Raw genomic sequence first — 18,317 nt, forward strand, 5'->3', positions numbered from 1 at the left:
TTAATAAAATTTACTTTATAGTGTAAAATAAAAATAATTTTTTTAACATTAAAATAAAATTACTTCTTAAATAATTAATCATAATAAAATATAAAAATTTTAATAAAGAATTTAAAAATTTCTTTTAGAAATCAGTTAATAAAATAAATTTCAAGTCTACTTATAGAAATTTTTCAATAAAATTTCTGTAATAGCCAACATTGGTGTAGACAGCTGGAAAAAATGGGCTAGCACATTTCCTTCCGAAAGACACTATCCCAACTTGTACTGGAACAGTGCCATTCATTAATATCAACGGTCTACCTGAGTCACCCTAAAATAAATTATCAATCAATTATATTGTAAATTAAAAAAAATAATTTTATTATACAAAATTATAAAAAATAAAATTAATCCTTACATTACAGGAATCGCTTTTTTGGCTAAGATTATTAGCACAAATCATAGATTGCGTAATTATTTGTTGATCTTTTTCATACATTTTTTGACAATCAGATGGACTAACAACTGTCACATTTGTTTTCCTTAATCTATCGGACTCAGGTCCATTATCTCTTATAGCCCCCCAACCGGAAACAGTTAAAACAGTTCCAGGCAGTGGAGTATAGTTGTATGGCGCCAATTCAATAGGCCACGAATGGACAACATTTAGCTTTAATTCTTCTGCAAGCTTTACAATAGCCAAATCTGCTTCGCCAGTTATGTTATCAAATGCTGGATGAAGATAAATTTTGGCTATTGCTATTTTTTTACCACTATTTATATTGTCTAACCATCCATATTTTACAAAACCAATACCGCTATAATATAATGTTTTATAATCAAATTGTAAAATTATTATTATTAAAAATACTTACTGCATAAAACAATGGGCGGCCGTAAGAATTGTTTCGCCATCCAATATACTAGCGCCGCATTTATCTTCTCCATTTTTTTAGCAATACCATATATGGTATCTGATTTATTAAACTTTCTTTTCCATTTACAATTTTATAGTTAGTTTTTATTGTAATTGTAAAAGATATCAGAGAAAAAAATAGAAAAACTGCTATTTCTTTAAGCATTTTTTTATTTTTAATATAAATGTAATACTAGAATTTATAAACTAATTTTATATTAAAAATAAAATAAAAACTCAAGTATTTTATTGTGTATTATATGTGTTACTGCATAGTATTTATACATTTTAAATTTATATTAATATTATTTTTATATAAATACCTGAAAAAGATTTTTAATAAAAATTATAATACTGAAATTACAAATATATGCATGTTTTCAAGTTGTATTAGATTTTTAATTTAAAAAAATAAATTAATTTTATAATATATATATTGTATTATTAATTAAATTTTAAAAATATCAATTTTATAATAATACTATCAGTTTATTAATAATAATATAAATATTTATAATAAACTATTTTAAAGGATTTTATTAAAATTAAAATATGAATTAGTAATCAATTTTTTAAAACTAATTTGTCATTATTTAAAAAATTAATTAATATTTTACATGTACAAAATATAATTTTATTAACTATAATTATATAGATACTAAATAATATATTTTTTAAATATAAATAATTATTTTTTAAATATAAATTGTAGCATACAATTTTATAATTTTATAATTTATTTAATATTGTATCTTATTTTTAGTATTCTATATTCTATAAGTCTTTTTTGCACTTCATTATCATTAACCTTTTAATGCATACCTTTCCTTGAACTACCTCTCATTGACCACATCCAGTGGCTCCTCAATGACCGGTCAGTATCCATGGTAGGGATTATCAACTATACAAACCAACCCAAACCTGTATTTCCCGCCAAAACATACATCTATATTAACCCTATCCACTGTACATACACTGTCCAGTGCTTTACTGTTTCTCAGCCAGTGCTTTTCATACTATCTTACTGTGCACATATTTCAAGTCATTACTGCTACTAATGCCTCAGACAAGCCTCAGTACCTATACCTGTCCCATGCATACATTCCACGTGTTCTCTTAAATATCTACCAATTTAATCACCATTTGATTCATTGTTTTACAATAAACTTGTTATTTGTTATAAATCGTGTCTTCATATCATTAATACATATCAGTGATCGGTCTGACCGTTCAGTCCACTGATATAGTTTTCATCGCCGTAGCCTATCCTGTGCACAACGCCTAACAAACGTAACAGGCCAGTATTTTATATAGTATGTATGTTACCGGGGATAGGATCACAGTTTTAAGAGCACACCCTGGACGCTCCGAAATAGCCATCTGGTGAGTCAAACAGTCTATTTCTCCTGGATAACGCTACCAGTAGGACCATCTTGGCCTACTAAACCTTCTCCACATCAGCCCTTCCGCCAGGAGGTATATATATATATATAGACTTCAACTGATTATAAACTTACCGTTCGCTGGCCAACCACTCACTGTTAGGAGAAGACATATTGGAAATTAGGATCACACATAAGCTTAACTTTTTAACCACACCTGCAGATCGAATTTCATCACCTGTTGGTCTCGACTTACTAGTGATCTTATAGTGGATATCTGTCTCATATCGACTAGTATCTATGTCTTTGGTAATGATTAGACTGAAGTACAGGTTTCATACCGACCCACGCGAAGTACGAACGGAATATTAGGACATCTATTGTCTGAATAGACATTCCTCTGGAACTAAACAAAACTACACACAACAAAATAATTAAGTTTTGCATATAATTTTCTTATTAGATTCTTTATAACATAAAGTTATATTTTAATAATAATTAATTAATAAAAATAAATATTTTTTTTATAAATGATTACAAATTTTTTTATTGATATAATATGAATCATACGAAAAACAAGAATTAATAAAAACAAATGATTTTACAATTAATTATTACTTAAATTTTAATTATTAAGAAAAATAATTTTATAATTTTATTATATATATATTTAAAAATTTTTACATTAAATTAATAAATTACAGAAATAAAATGCCAATCAAGCAATAAAATACTCAAAAAATAAATATTCTGTAATTTTAAGTTATAATATATTTTTAAAAAATATTTAATTTAAAAGAATTATAATTTTATTATATAAATTTTTTATTATATAGCCAGTTTAGAATGCAAGAAAAATACATTACAGTAATAAAGCAATTAAATTAAGCAAATTAAATATAATACAAACATAAAAAATTTAATAAATTAAAAAATAAACATAATTTATTTAAAATATTCTTGAAATAAGATTTAAATTACAATACAAATTACTTATTTTATTAAAAATTTAAATATGTTTTTATAAACATTTTTAATTATTTTAATCTATCTATAAAAATGATAACAATTATTTATTATTTTTTAGTTTTTTATGTATAATTATTAATTTTTTATTTAATAGAAAACTGTTTTATATAATTTATTAAATTTATTAAATTTAGTGATAGTGTGGTTGTTATATTTAATTATATACAGCATATATATATATATTACATATATATATGCAGTCCTCAGCAACAAAAAATCTAATAAATATTTAAATAATATGCTTTTAAAATTAATTAGTAAAATTACAGACAGACAGAGAGACATAAAGAGAGAGAGATAGAGATAGAGATAGAGAGATAGAGAGACAGAGAGATAGAGAGACAGAGAGACAGAGAGACAGAGAGACAGAGAGACAGAGAGACAGAGAGACAGAGAGACAGAGAGACAGAGAGACAGAGAGACAGAGAGACAGAGAGACAGAGAGACAGAGAGACAGAGAGACAGAGAGACAGAGAGACAGAGAGACAGAGAGACAGAGAGACAGAGAGACAGAGAGACAGAGAGACAGAGAGACAGAGAGACAGAGAGACAGAGAGACAGAGAGACAGAGAGACAGAGAGACAGAGAGACAGAGAGACAGAGAGACAGAGAGACAGAGAGACAGAGAGACAGAGAGACAGAGAGACAGAGAGACAGAGAGACAGAGAGACAGAGAGACAGAGAGACAGAGAGACAGAGAGACAGAGAGACAGAGAGACAGAGAGACAGAGAGACAGAGAGACAGAGAGACAGAGAGACAGAGAGACAGAGAGACAGAGAGACAGAGAGACAGAGAGACAGAGAGACAGAGAGACAGAGAGACAGAGAGACAGAGAGACAGACCGCCGCTAACTATACCTCACAGTACGGCCCGCCTATTATTAGGATTATTAGCATTTGGCTGATACTCAATATAACCGCCACCCGAATCGCCACGATAGGGGCCCCGATAGGTTGCCGGATCGTATACAACACCGGCCATACCGGCCACACCCGGTGCCTGACTGGATAGGGCACAGAACTGGGAGTCCGGATGAAATTTATATCGAGGAGTGGCTATAATAGTAAAAAAAAGTGATTATTATTATTATAGGGGTATTAGAGAGACAGAGAGACAGAGAGACAGAGAGACAGAGAGACAGAGAGACAGAGAGACAGAGAGACAGAGAGACAGAGAGACAGAGAGACAGAGAGACAGAGAGACAGAGAGACAGAGAGACAGAGAGACAGAGAGACAGAGAGACAGAGAGACAGAGAGACAGAGAGACAGAGAGACAGAGAGACAGAGAGACAGAGAGACAGAGAGACAGAGAGACAGAGAGACAGAGAGACAGAGAGACAGAGAGACAGAGAGACAGAGAGACAGAGAGACAGAGAGACAGAGAGACAGAGAGACAGAGAGACAGAGAGAGAGAGAGAGAGAGAGACAGAGAGAGACAGACAGAGAGAGACAGAGACAGAGAGACAGAGAGAGAGAGACAGAGTCAGAGACATAGACAGAGATACAGACAAAAAGAATTTAAACACCATTTTAACTGAGAACCATTTTATACTGTATTTTATTTATTTTATAATTAAATTATATTGTTAATTTTGTTTATAGAAATTAGTATTTAAATTGATTTTTTTAATAGTGAATTGAATTGAATTTCTATTTTAGAATAACAAACAACAATCATAATGAAAAATATATTCATAATTATTAATAGTTAAATTATATTATTTTAAACATAAAAAAACTTAAATTTTTATTAAGAATAATTTTTTTATAACTATATAACATATATCAATTATTAATTTTTTATAGATATTTTTTAAATTTTATGTTAAGGATGTCCACCACCACATACATGGCCACAGCTATTGTAGCATTCATTTTCATCCTTAAAATTATTGCCATTACCCTGACATCCACTATAGAAAAACTGTTGGCACCTACCGGTGCCTGAATTGCAAAACCAACTACGAAATCTAGACCTGCACCAACCACGTTTGGGTGCTAATAGACAATCTAGTTATTATTTTTTTATTAAAATTAAAAAAACAGAAAAAAAATTTAATGTAAAAATTGTAAATAATAATATAAAATATTAGAAATTTGCTTAATTCTTTATATATTTTTTTGTTTAGTACAAAATTTCCAATTAATTTTTGTTTTTAATTGAGGAAATATACTCTAATTTGATCTGTCTATGACCGGTCAATATTCCCTCCAAACTTCTATCATTATAATATCATTAATAATGAGTTCTTAAAGTATCATAACTATGAAACCCTCAACCTTTACTATCAATAGACTAAATACGTGTTTATTGTTCCCTATATATACGTCTCTATTTCTATGTATCAAATCCCTCGTTTGTTATCTCTAAAGGGGTTACCCTTATATTATTTACTTATATTACTTATTAATTGTTATTTGTGTATAGTATATTGTATTATCGTAGATCGGTCTCAATTATCCCTCAATATTAAATTATATTTTTTAATAACTACTTATGATAAGTTATTTTTGGGTTAAGTTATTATAATTAATAATTTTTTTCTAATAATAATAATACCTTATTTAATAATAATAATAATACCTGGATTATAATTAATTTTGTCCATATGATTTTTTTCGGGTGGTAAAATTTCTATTTTTTAAAAAAAATAAAATAATACTTAAATATTTTATTAGATTATTACGACTATTACCTATATTATATACAGGTGCTGCTCCAGATGGTTGGCACTTATCTGAACAGCTACTATAGCACATAAATTCTGTTTTATAATTATTACCATTACCGCCACCCACGCAACCACCATAGTTAAACTGTTGGCACTCACTGATGCTTGAATTACAAAACCATCTAGGTACTATAGCTCTACAAAAAACAACATCGGGTGCTGAATCGCAATCTTGATTGATTTGTACAATTGTTAGTTTAAAAAAAATTAATTTAAAATAATATATATATATATATATATATATATATATATATATATATATATATATATATATATATATATAAAGGCGGTCAAATGATCTTGAGCTGCGTATTTTTTTGAATAACTTTTAAACGGTTAGAGATAATTTAATTATGTAAAATACATTTAATATTATCATATCGACCAAAACGCAAATTTCAAACGCAATCACAAAACTAGTATAACCAGATATACACAATATCGGGACCAACGAAAGACAAACGAACCAACGGAACACTATGCTACAGGTCAAACTGACAAATTTATTATGAATATTAAAAATTACAATAGTGTGATTTATATTGATAGTCGATTATTACGAAAACTAGTCGACGTATTAAAATGTTGTTTTTAGAATTAGTAATATAATTGAATATTTAATCTTATAAATATATAATAGTCATAAATAACGTCATTTTTATTTTATGATTATTTTTTATATTAACTTAACAAGCCATCAAAAAACAAAACTACCATGTGTTGTCGATATGATATTCTTAAATGTATTTTACATAATTAAATTATCTCTAACCGTTCAAATGTTATTCATAAAATACGCGGCTCAATATCATTTGACCGTCTTTTTACATAAATATTTTTTTGTTTTAAATAATTAAAAATAATTTCTATATATTTCAGTAAATTATATATTATTTTTTTTTAAAAAAATAACCTCATACCTGTATTAGAATCTGGGTAAACAACTTCCCTGTCCATGTTATTTTTAGCTAATAAATAATAATAATGTTAATTAATTGTTTGTTTGTTTGTGTTTTTTATATTTAAAAATTTTTTTTTAATTATAATTATCTGTACATTTAGATACTGTATATAAGTAATAATAATAATAATAAAATACCTGTTTTATAATTACTTAGATGACCATATTGTCTATCTGGATAACAAACAAAAAAATTATCGTAAAAGTTGTAAAATAATTGAAATAATTAATTGCATATATATATATTTTTATGTGTATATTAATACAAATTATATTTTAAAAATGTGAAATATTTAAAAAAAAATAATAATAAATCTATGTATAATAATAGAAATAATTAATTGCATATATATTTTTTATTTCTTATATATTAATTTTAATTATCTTGTCGTCAATAATTTTTTTAAAAACTAAATAAAATTCTAATAGGTCATTTTCTTTTTTAAAAAAAATAACTTTATGATTAGATCAGATAATTTATAACTATTATAACATTTTTTTTAAACAATCGACTTTAAACATATCTATCTAATGCATACAATTTAATCATACAACAAATAAATAAATTTTAAATAAATTTTATCTAATTTAATTTTAAGACTCTCACTTAATAATTATTCCCTAATTATAATTAAAAAGTATTTATAAAAAAATATTATTTAAATAAAATTAAATTAACTGTATTTTGGTTAATTAATTTTTTTTAGGACAATAAAATAATAAATAATAAAAGTCTACACCTCCTATACACCCACTCTGATAATTTATTTAATATTCATTAAATTATCATTTAATAATTATAATCTAATTAATTAAAAGATATATAGATAATTTAATAATAATAATAATAATAAAAATACCTGGATTATACTTAGCTTTGTGCTTATGATTTTTTTGGGGTATAATTTCTATTTTAAAAAAAATAACTGTTTATTAAAAATTATGATTAATAAAAATACATGTTAAAAATATATATATATATTAAATGAAATAATTTATATTCAATTATTTATTTAGCATTTATTTATTTTTTTTTAATACTTTTATATAGTTATAGTATAAATGCTAAAAATATTTATTGAAAAATAAAATAAACATAAATAAATATTACAATAATTACAATTATTTTTATAGAAAATCTTTGTTAAAAAATTTTAAAAATTGTTTATGTAAGAGTATTTATGTGTGTTTATATTTTTAGATTTTAGTTTTAAAAACAAATCTATCTAGTACAAATATTTTAAAAATAGTAATATTAAGTTTAAAACAAAAACATATATTTAAAAAGTTAAATACTATAAACATGTATATTATGTATTATATATACACTAAATTGTTTTATAATTATAATAAAATATTTTATAAATAATAAAGTTTATAATTTTAGAAATTTTAAAAAAATAATACCTATATCAGAATCATCTGGATAAACTTTGTCCATGTAATTTTTTTTTGATTAAAAATTAAAAAACAATAATAATAAATTAAATGCGTTTGTTTGAGTATTTTTTTAAAAAAAATATTTTAACAAATTATAATCAAAAAAAAATAATAATAAATATTTTTTTAATTATAATTATATGTACACATATAAGTAATAATAATAATACGTGTAATATAATTAGTTAGATGACCACGGTTACTATCTGGATAACTTATGTCCATTTCATCATCATCATTATTATTTTTCAAATCAAATATATCTATAGAAATAATTTTATTTAATTTTAATTTATTTTTTTAATTTAATTAATTACTAAAATATATAATATTAAAATAAAATTTACTTTCAATTAGTCTCAATAGTCTAGCTTCCTCTCTATTAGTTAGGGGCAATTTTTGAGCATGATAATTGTTTGGATTAATAATTACAAACAACAACAACAATAAAAATAATTTATAAATTAAATGCTGTTTAATAAAATTAGCCATTTTTAAAAATAAATTAATTATTACAAATTTTTTTACAACATTAGTTTATATCAAATTATTTTTTAAAAAATTACTATTAATATATGTAGAGTTTAGACAACTTTCCAAATGTGTTGGAAAGTTCCCTATTGTAAAATTACTTTAATTTTGTCATAATTTTATTTTAATAAAAAAAATGTTTTATCATAAATAACTTTATTGTTAATAACAATAAATTTAATATTTACTTTATTACAAGTAAATACTACGAAAAATTTGTTGAAAATATTATTGAAATTATTTAATTACAGTATATATATATATATATAAATTTGATAAAAATTTGTGTTATAATTCAAACATTACAAAATATTATGTTTATTATTTTTTTGTTATAATCTTATAATTTAATTTTTAATTTTTACTATTTAATATTACATAATGAAATATATTAAATGGGAATTTTTCAAGGAAGTACAGAAAATAAGGAATTTTTTTTTTAGTTAATATAACGTTTAAACAAACTTTGGTGTATTAAATACTATATAAATATCTTTAATATTTGATAACACATATGTTTTTTTTTTATTTATAAAAATAATTGATTAATAAACATGTTTTTAATTATAATTATTTTAATAGTATAAATAACTATAAAACATAAATATATACTGTATATTGAATAGTAATTTTTAAACACTAAAAAAGTATAAATTATTGTTAAAACAAATTTCTAATAAATTAAAATAAATTATTTTTGTAATTTATATGTAATTATTTCACTTACTCAATTACTAATTTATAATTATAATAATTAGATTTAATATATTTCTAAAATCTATTTAAAAATGTTACATAAATAAAAAAAAATAACAATAATTATCTAAAATAAAATAAAAATAATAATTATAATTTTAGTAACTATTTAATCTAACTGTAATTTTTTTTGATAATAATAATAATAATAATAAATTATATCTTATATTTCTTATTTATTAATAATCATTATTAATAGTTATTGAAAATTTATAATTGTTTTATTATAATATTTTTATTTTCAAATACTTGTTAATATATAATAATTAGATAACACTTGAGGACTACAAAAAAAACAAAACAAAAATAAATTGTTCAAGATCCTATTTTAGATAAATCAATGTATAATTATTATATAATAACATAATAACACACTTATACATACATAAAAACCGTTATAATATATCAAACATTTTTAATACCCATTATTTTATATGAGATAATATGAAATTATATATATATTCATATAATATTATATCCGTGTAATTAATTAATTAATATACAGTAATATTAATATATAGTTATAATATATATATATATATGTAATCAACAAAATAGTTTTATTAATTATATTAATAATAATAATTGAAATCAATATTATTGTTTTTTTTTGTGAAATCAAATTTTTTTTACATCATATAGACAATTGAATTACAATTATTATTATTAGTATTATTAAACTAAAATACTATATCATAATACAAATATTGAAATTATTATTATTGATATAAATATATATATATAATATATATATATATATATATATATATATATATATATAACAATTGAATTTATAATGTTATTGAAATTATAATTATAATTTCCAAATATATCCGGGACATAAATAAATAATAATAATAATAATAACAATAGATATACATTGTGGGGATATATATATATATATATATATATATATAAATTAAGTAATTATTATATCAATAATTGTTTTTTTAAACACATATCTTAAATGTTTAGTAAATTAATAATTAATTTTAAACAAAACAATAAAAAATTATTTCGCAATTCATATATTTATTTATTTTTTTTAAAACTAACTATTTTTTGTTTGTTATTTTTATTTAATAATTAATAAATAAATTATTTATTTTTAATTAATTAAAATATGTCTTCAACTGAGGGCTCATTTATTGAGGATATGATCGACAATACTGGAGGTTCAGCTGATATCAAGTCGACAGGCAGTACAGCTCCGGCCAGTCGTCATCAATGGTATGGATGTCATCATCAGCAGAGGATGACAGGGATGTGCTATTGTAGTGGCATTAATAGCTACCTGTGCTATTAAATAATGGTGTCCAGTGATTATTATTATTATTATTATAATTATTAATTTATTTAATTGCAATAAATATATACTGTATATACTGTCCATTATATACATGTTTAACAAACAAAAAAATATAATTTAATATTTACAGTAAAAGTAATTTTTTTTTAAATTTTTTTTTGTATACTATATTAGTAAAACTAAAAGTATTTATAAAAATAATTACTTATTTATTTTAATATAAATTTATATTATTGTTATTTTAGCTAAATAACTAAATTATTTTCAAACTAATTAAAATACAGCAGTATATTATATTAATAATAAATTTTACATATTTTTTTATGCAAAATTTTATATTTAGTTTTATAAATTAAATAGTTTTTTTTATCTAAAATAATAATAATAATAAAATTTTAATTTATACCCGCTAGTTTTATTATTTAACAATAATTATCATTATTTTATCTATAATAGTTTAAATTATTGTATATAGATGGAAATAATTTATATATATACAGTTATAAATTTAAATAATAAAATAAGATACAGTTATTTATATATTAATTTTTAAATGTCATTGTTTTTGATTATACTGTACATACAGTATATACAAATAAATAACTTTAATGATGATTAAGTTAAAAATATATAAGTATAATAAATATATATATATATATATATAACATTATTATCATTATTAGTATTTTATTTTTACTGTATTAATAATAGATAATTTTTAAAAAAAATATTTACTGAGAATTTATTTTTAAAATATGTCACAAATATGATTATTATTATTATATATAAATGTCTTATACATATAAACTCAATATAATAAAAACATTTTTTAAAAATACTTTTTATTAGTTTGTTTGTTAATAGTTGTTAATAATTTTATTTACAATTAATAAAAATTAATTTTTTGATAAAATTATATATTTATTTTGTTTTCAAAGTTTTTTTTTGTTATTGTTGTCAATAGTATTATAAAAATTAATTTATAAATAATAATAATAATGTAAAAATACCAACAAAAAAATGCAATTTTGTTGCTAATTATTGTAAAAATAAAAATATTATAAATTAAAAATAATTAATTAATTATTAACTCAGCAAGTACAATATATTTTATTATTATTATTATTATTATCATATATAAGTTATATATAAATTAATTAAATATTAATGACACTTAATCATATGGATAGTTATTATTAAGATAAAATAATAATAATAAAAAATTATTTAATAATTATATCATATTAACTAAAAACTAAAAAAATGTTTTATCAATCAAACAATTAATATAATAATAATAAAATTTTATTGACATTTGAAAAAAATAATAACAATTTTATATATATATATATATTTGTTATATTAACACAATTTTTGTTTTGTTTTACATAACTATTTCAACTAATTTATTTGTGGTGTATATGTGATGTACCCGTTCAGCAATACTACCGACACTATCAATAATACCGACACCAACAACAACAACAACACGACTGTCCTATTGAAAGTCAACCGATGGTCAGTGTTTACCGTATCGCTGATACTGTCGTGTGTGTCGATAGTATTGGTGGCCATCAGTGAGGAAGTGGCCAACGATTACTATCCAAACCATATCAATGATAAGGTATTTAATTTCAATTTTTTTTTTAAATTAAAAAATAAATATTTATTTTAATTATTACAGTATTAGTACTGTATAATTACTAATTAACAATATATACTGTATATATTATTTGACATAGCTAATATAATTAAATGTAATATATTGTATATATATATATATATATATATATATATATATATATATATATATATATATATATATATATTACATTCAAATATGTTAAAATAATATATATATATATATATTGTATTTGTGTTTAAAAAAAGTTAAAATAAATAAATTTTTTAAATGTCTCAATTATTTCTCAATCAGTTAACTATTAAGTTATAAAATTTTATCTGTATATATATATATATATATATAGTTTATTATTGTATAATTAATAAATAACAGTTTTAACAGGTTTTTAATTTTAATTAGAAAAATATTTATTTACATAAATATAATATTATTAGTATTTAATAATTTAATATTAATAATAATAATAATAATTATTATTATTACAGTATAATCGTTGTATTATTGTTTAGTTTGCAATAATAAATGCATATTTGTTTAAATTAAATAATAATAATATAAATAATAAATAATTTTTTTAAGTTAATTTTTATCATTATTAATTATTTATTTTTTTTAATAAATTCAATTAACTTATAATTAAATTTGTAAAATATCTAATTATATATATATATATATATATAAATATTTAATTAATAATATATTTATATTATAGATAGTCTTACGATTCATACTAATCGGTTTGGGTATTGGCGGCGAAATACTATCCCTAATCGGACTGTTCGGGTCGTACTATGGCCGCCGTGGGCTACTACTGGCCACCAGTTTTCTGACAACATTGGCCACGTTTGTCGGCTTTGGGTTGGCCACACATTACCGATCGTTGTTTATACTATGGCTGGTCACCTGTCTGGACATTGCCCTATCATTGTCGGCCCATTTGCTGACAGTATTGTTGTTTTTGAATACAACTACTAGTGGTAGTGGTAGTAGTAGTAGTAGTAGTAGTAATAGTAGTAGCAATACATCCCTGACCAATGTTGAGCCAACTGTCCATTATAGTGGTGGTGTTGGTAGCAAATTGCTGGCCGCCTATAATCAGCCGCCAGCCTATGAACCGCCGCCACATTATAGCCAACTATATCTAAATGTTGTTAGCAATGGTGATGGTTGTGGTGGTAGTGGTGGGGAACTGGAGGTATATTTAGATAGTAGTAGTGGTGGTGATAGTGGTAGTGGTAGTGATGGTGTATATACACCACAACAGTTCAATACAATATCAAATGTTTATCGTATATAATAATTAAATAAAAAAACTTTTTTATATTATTTAATATTATTTTTTATAAAATTTTTTTTATTATTGTTGATTACATTTTTTTTTGCTACCAATAAGTTACTAATTAATGTTATATATATTAATATTTTATTTGTTTGAAAATTGGTTTGATAAATATAAATAATAATTATAAATTGAACTTGAACAGTACTGTAATTTATTTATTGTTATACAAACAAACATTAATTGTTTATTTTGTTAAAATAAAAATTAATATATATTTTATAATAGTGTAAAATAATTTATTAAATAATAATAATAATAATAATCTATTAATAGGGTTAGATTTTATTTGTATTACAAAAAAAATATCAATTAAGTTATTATTATTATTAAGTAATTGATAAAATTAAATTATTTGTTGCTATATAGTAATAGTTAATGAACTATATTATTAACATTATAAAGTTAAAAGTATCAAGGTACAAGTATAATTTTTACTATAAAATACAAATAATATAAAAATTATTTTTTTTAAATAAAATAATATAATATGCTATTGATACAATGTTATTTTTATTTTGAATAAAAAACAAAAAAAAATAATAAACTTATAATTTTACTTTTAATTATTATTAGTTAAAATTAAAAAAAATATTAGACTATTAGACAAACAACAAAATATTAAACAATTAGATATTTATTTTATACATTAGTTTTTTTATATATATAAATTGATTATATATATATATATATAATTAGCTATAAAAAAATTACTATTAAAAAAACAATTGATAAGATTTCCATAGTTTTCATAGTATTCAATAAACTCTATTAGTCTCTAATCAATAGCTTATTGTTTGATAGGATATATTAAAAAAATGTTATAATTTTTATCTCATATTTTTTATATACAGATCTTACCAATTGCTTTAGGTATTGGCAAAAGTATAAAGTGTTCGATATATTTTTCTATATCATATTATTCACCAACTATTCAATAGCATATGTTATGAATTTTATCAAATTATCATTAATAGTTTCAAAGTTATCAGACACTTTATCAAATATGTGAAATTTTATCTTTAAAGATCAATATTTTCAATTCCTGTGGTAAGTCTGACTCATAAAATGAACATGTGCTTCTTCAACTATTACTCTTTTATTCGTAAGTTTTTCGGAATTATTTTCTTAGAGATTAAAATTTAATCGACATTTTTTCAAAGTCACCTCAATTGACAAACCAAAAATTATTAGGTACAAATTGACAAAATTGCTTTTGTACAGCTAATTCTATAAAATATTTTTATAACTGTTATGTGCGTAAAAAGCCTGACTATTACTCCTACTCATGACATATACTAATTTAATTTATGATCAGCAGTTGTTTCCTGAATGAATCGTCTTTACAAGTGGTCATTAATGATATTTGGTCAACTTTTAAGCTTTATTGTTTTTTTCTGAATTAATTTATATTTAAACTGATACTGGTATAAAAAACTTTATTATCTTGTGAGTTAACTTTGATAAGTTTAAGAAACAATATTTGTTTTTTTTGTTTATAATTTTAAGAAAAAAATAACGTCCCAAAATTTTGCATATTTAGTATACAAAATATTCAACGACAAGACCTTTTTTAATTACAATAACTTTGAAACTATTAATGATATTTTGATAAAATTCATAACATATGTTATTGAATAGTTGGTTAATAATACAATATAAAAAAATAAATCAAATTCTTTATACTTTTGCCAATACCTAAAGCATTTGGTAAGATCTGTACAGTATATCTATATTATATTATATATGTTTTAATACGTTTTAAGTTATTGGAAAAATTATTATTATTATTATTATACAATTGTTAAAATAATTTATTATATTAAAAAAATATATACTTTAATACACTGTATTTTGTGGGTTGTTATCAATTTATAAATTGAAAAAAAAATCCCATAATTAATAATAATAAAAAAAAAGTATTATCTTAACTATAAAAATAATAATAATTTTTTATTAATTTTATTATTAATAACCAAAAAAAAATTAAATAAATAACAGTACAACATCTTAAATAATTAATTAATAGTTTAAAATAGTAATAATAATTATTATTATAATTATTATAACATTTGATTTATAGCAATGACAAATCAAAAATATTTTATCTAATAATTAATTATTTATTATTATTTTTTTAATTAAATTTTTATATAAATTCTATATTATTATTATTATTGTTTCTAATTTTATCAGTGTTTGTATTTTATTAATTTATTTTTAAAAAAAAAAATAAATTGCTATTAAAATTTAGCTACAAAAATTAATTAAATACAACAACAACAAAATGATCTCGGTAAAATTACGACATATTCAGCTAATATTTTTATCATTGTTGGCACTGATGATGATCATCGAAATATTGATACCTGTTTTCAGTGAAAAATTGGCCGAAATTTTCATCATTGAGCCCCGATCTAGGGTTTGTATATATCTATATCAATATTATTAATTAATTCAAAAAAAAATATATTAATTAATTAATTAATTAAATAAATAATATTTATCTTATACTAATAATTTAAACTGAAAATAATAATAATTATTATTATTATTAATTAATTAATTAATTAATATTTATTTTATACTAATAATTTAAACTGAAAAAATCATTCATTCAAATAAAAATAATTATTATTAATAATTAATTAATAAAATATATATTTAATTAAAATTCTAGGGGAAAAAAGGTTATTGAGTACAACAAACAAAATAATTGATAATTATAAATTTTTTTAAAGGTTATCACATTAATTATTTTTTTTATATATATATGACAGTTAAAATGTTAAGTAATTATTTAAGTAACTACTTAAACAATCATCAACAAAATTATTTGATTATTTATATATACTGTATATATATTGATATATATATATTGATATATATAAACACTATAATTGATGTTAATTTTTTTTTGTTATTGTTAGATAATTATGATTATATATATATATTTTTTATTTTATAAAAAAAAACATTTTAACAAATAGTTTAATTAGTCCGTAAATCTATCTAGTTTAGTTTAGTGTCTAGACACTAATTACAAATCAAAACAAAAAATAATATTATATAATGTATGAAAAAAAACTTAATAATATAATCCCCTTAATACTGTATACCCGGTATTTAATAGGAAACTAATAATAATACTACTAATAATATTATAAATTATATAAATACAGTACTATATATAATAATTAAAACTATTTAATTAATAATAATAAAAAAGGTACTAAATATATAAATTTTTAAATAATATAAAAAAATTAATAAAATTTTCCACAAAAAACAAATAATCATAATTAAAATTAAAATAAATACAATATTAATATGTAATTAAAATATTTTCAACAAAAACATTTAAATAATTTATTTTAATTATTATTTAAAAATAATATTTTCTAATTAAATCAGGCATTTCATTCAAATATACAGTTTATCCTATTTAATAGAAACTAATAATTATATTATAAATTATATAAACACTATATATATATAGAATAATTAAAACTATCTAATTAATAATAAAAAGGTATTAAATATCTTTTTAAAAAAAACATTAAAAAAATTAATGAAATTTTTCAAACAACAAAAAATAATAATTAATAATAAAATAAATACAATATTAATATGCAATAAAAATATTTTAATTATTTAAAAAAAATAATATTTTCTAATTAAATTAGGATTCATTCTAACATACAATATATCCTAATTAATAGAAACTAATAATTATATTATAAATTATATAAACACTATATATAATATCTTTTAAAAAAAAAAACATTAAAAATTTTTTAAAAATTATTTTCTATAATTAAATTAGGATTCATTCAAAACGGATCTCTATGTCGGATCAGTCTATACTATAGTTGTCTGTCTAATGGGACTGATTGGCCACTATCAGCACAGTTACAATATAACCAGGGTGTTCAACTTGTTTCAGGCTATGAACTGTATATTTTCCCTGTATATAGCCATCCGGGTATTTAGCTTATCCATACTGATTGTATTGAATCTGGGCCTGTTGTATATGGGTTGTAAATACGAGCGCAGCCTAAAACGCCAGTTCCAACAACAACAACAACAACAACAACAAAATAATAATGATACTAATAATAATAATAATAATCAAAATGAACATGGTGCTAATAATAATATTAGTATCATCTATGGCAATGGTGGATGCCTATTTAATAATAATACAGGTGCTCATTTGGATCCATGTCCAGTCTATGAGGCACCTCCATTGTATAGTGAACTAGAAAAAGCTAACTGTGCTTAAATAATTTAT

General features: G+C 21.1%; 3 protein-coding genes across 3 annotated transcripts; 1 reads left to right on the forward strand and 2 right to left on the reverse strand.

The window, feature by feature from the left end:
- Window positions 1-160: 160 nt before the first annotated feature.
- LOC128956837 (mite allergen Der p 3-like) lies at window positions 161-2,676 on the reverse strand. Its single transcript, XM_054302549.1, has 4 exons — window positions 2,622-2,676; window positions 2,416-2,578; window positions 401-800; window positions 161-313 (listed from the first exon to the last, which is right to left on the reverse strand). The coding sequence occupies exons 1-4, from the start codon at window positions 2,674-2,676 to the stop codon at window positions 161-163; spliced, it is 771 nt and encodes a 256-aa protein (XP_054158524.1).
- Window positions 2,677-4,168: 1,492 nt separating this feature from the next.
- Window positions 4,169-8,865, reverse strand: LOC128956838 (papilin-like). The gene is made up of 10 exons (XM_054302550.1): window positions 8,791-8,865; window positions 8,614-8,706; window positions 8,411-8,434; window positions 7,864-7,911; window positions 7,142-7,177; window positions 6,963-7,010; window positions 6,007-6,213; window positions 5,895-5,945; window positions 5,249-5,320; window positions 4,169-4,365 (listed from the first exon to the last, which is right to left on the reverse strand). The coding sequence occupies exons 2-10, from the start codon at window positions 8,666-8,668 to the stop codon at window positions 4,169-4,171; spliced, it is 738 nt and encodes a 245-aa protein (XP_054158525.1). The 5' UTR covers window positions 8,669-8,706; window positions 8,791-8,865.
- A 3,549-nt stretch (window positions 8,866-12,414) lies between these two features.
- LOC128956839 (uncharacterized) lies at window positions 12,415-13,981 on the forward strand. Its single transcript, XM_054302551.1, has 2 exons — window positions 12,415-12,663; window positions 13,397-13,981. The coding sequence occupies exons 1-2, from the start codon at window positions 12,466-12,468 to the stop codon at window positions 13,979-13,981; spliced, it is 783 nt and encodes a 260-aa protein (XP_054158526.1). The 5' UTR covers window positions 12,415-12,465.
- The last annotated feature ends 4,336 nt before the right edge of the window (window positions 13,982-18,317 follow it).

This window comes from Oppia nitens, unplaced genomic scaffold, assembly GCF_028296485.1.
Source record: "Oppia nitens isolate AA-2021 unplaced genomic scaffold, nextdenovo-longstitch-racon4-pilon3 scaffold33_pilon_pilon_pilon, whole genome shotgun sequence".
Classification (NCBI taxonomy): Eukaryota; Metazoa; Arthropoda; class Arachnida; order Sarcoptiformes; family Oppiidae; genus Oppia; species Oppia nitens.

Bases quoted from the DNA above. Each gene is read 5' to 3' on its own strand.
- LOC128956837 (XM_054302549.1), bottom strand. From the start codon at position 2,676: ATGTCTATTCAGACAATAGATGTCCTAATATTCCGTTCGTACTTCGCG. The intron at 801-2,415 runs GTAAGTTTATAA...ATTATATTATAG, and splicing joins GAGTGGTTGGCCAGCGAACG to CGGTATTGGTTTTGTAAAAT. The intron at 314-400 runs GTAAGGATTAAT...AATTTATTTTAG, and splicing joins AAAAAAGCGATTCCTGTAAT to GGTGACTCAGGTAGACCGTT.
- LOC128956838 (XM_054302550.1), bottom strand. From the start codon at position 8,668: ATGGACATAAGTTATCCAGATAGTAACCGTGGTCATCTAACTAATTAT. The intron at 6,214-6,962 runs GTATGAGGTTAT...AAATCAATCAAG, and splicing joins TTACCCAGATTCTAATACAG to ATTGCGATTCAGCACCCGAT. The intron at 5,321-5,894 runs GTATTATTATTA...AATAATAACTAG, and splicing joins CAAAATTAATTATAATCCAG to ATTGTCTATTAGCACCCAAA.
- LOC128956839 (XM_054302551.1), top strand. From the start codon at position 12,466: ATGTACCCGTTCAGCAATACTACCGACACTATCAATAATACCGACACC. The intron at 12,664-13,396 runs GTATTTAATTTC...TTTATATTATAG, and splicing joins CAAACCATATCAATGATAAG to ATAGTCTTACGATTCATACT.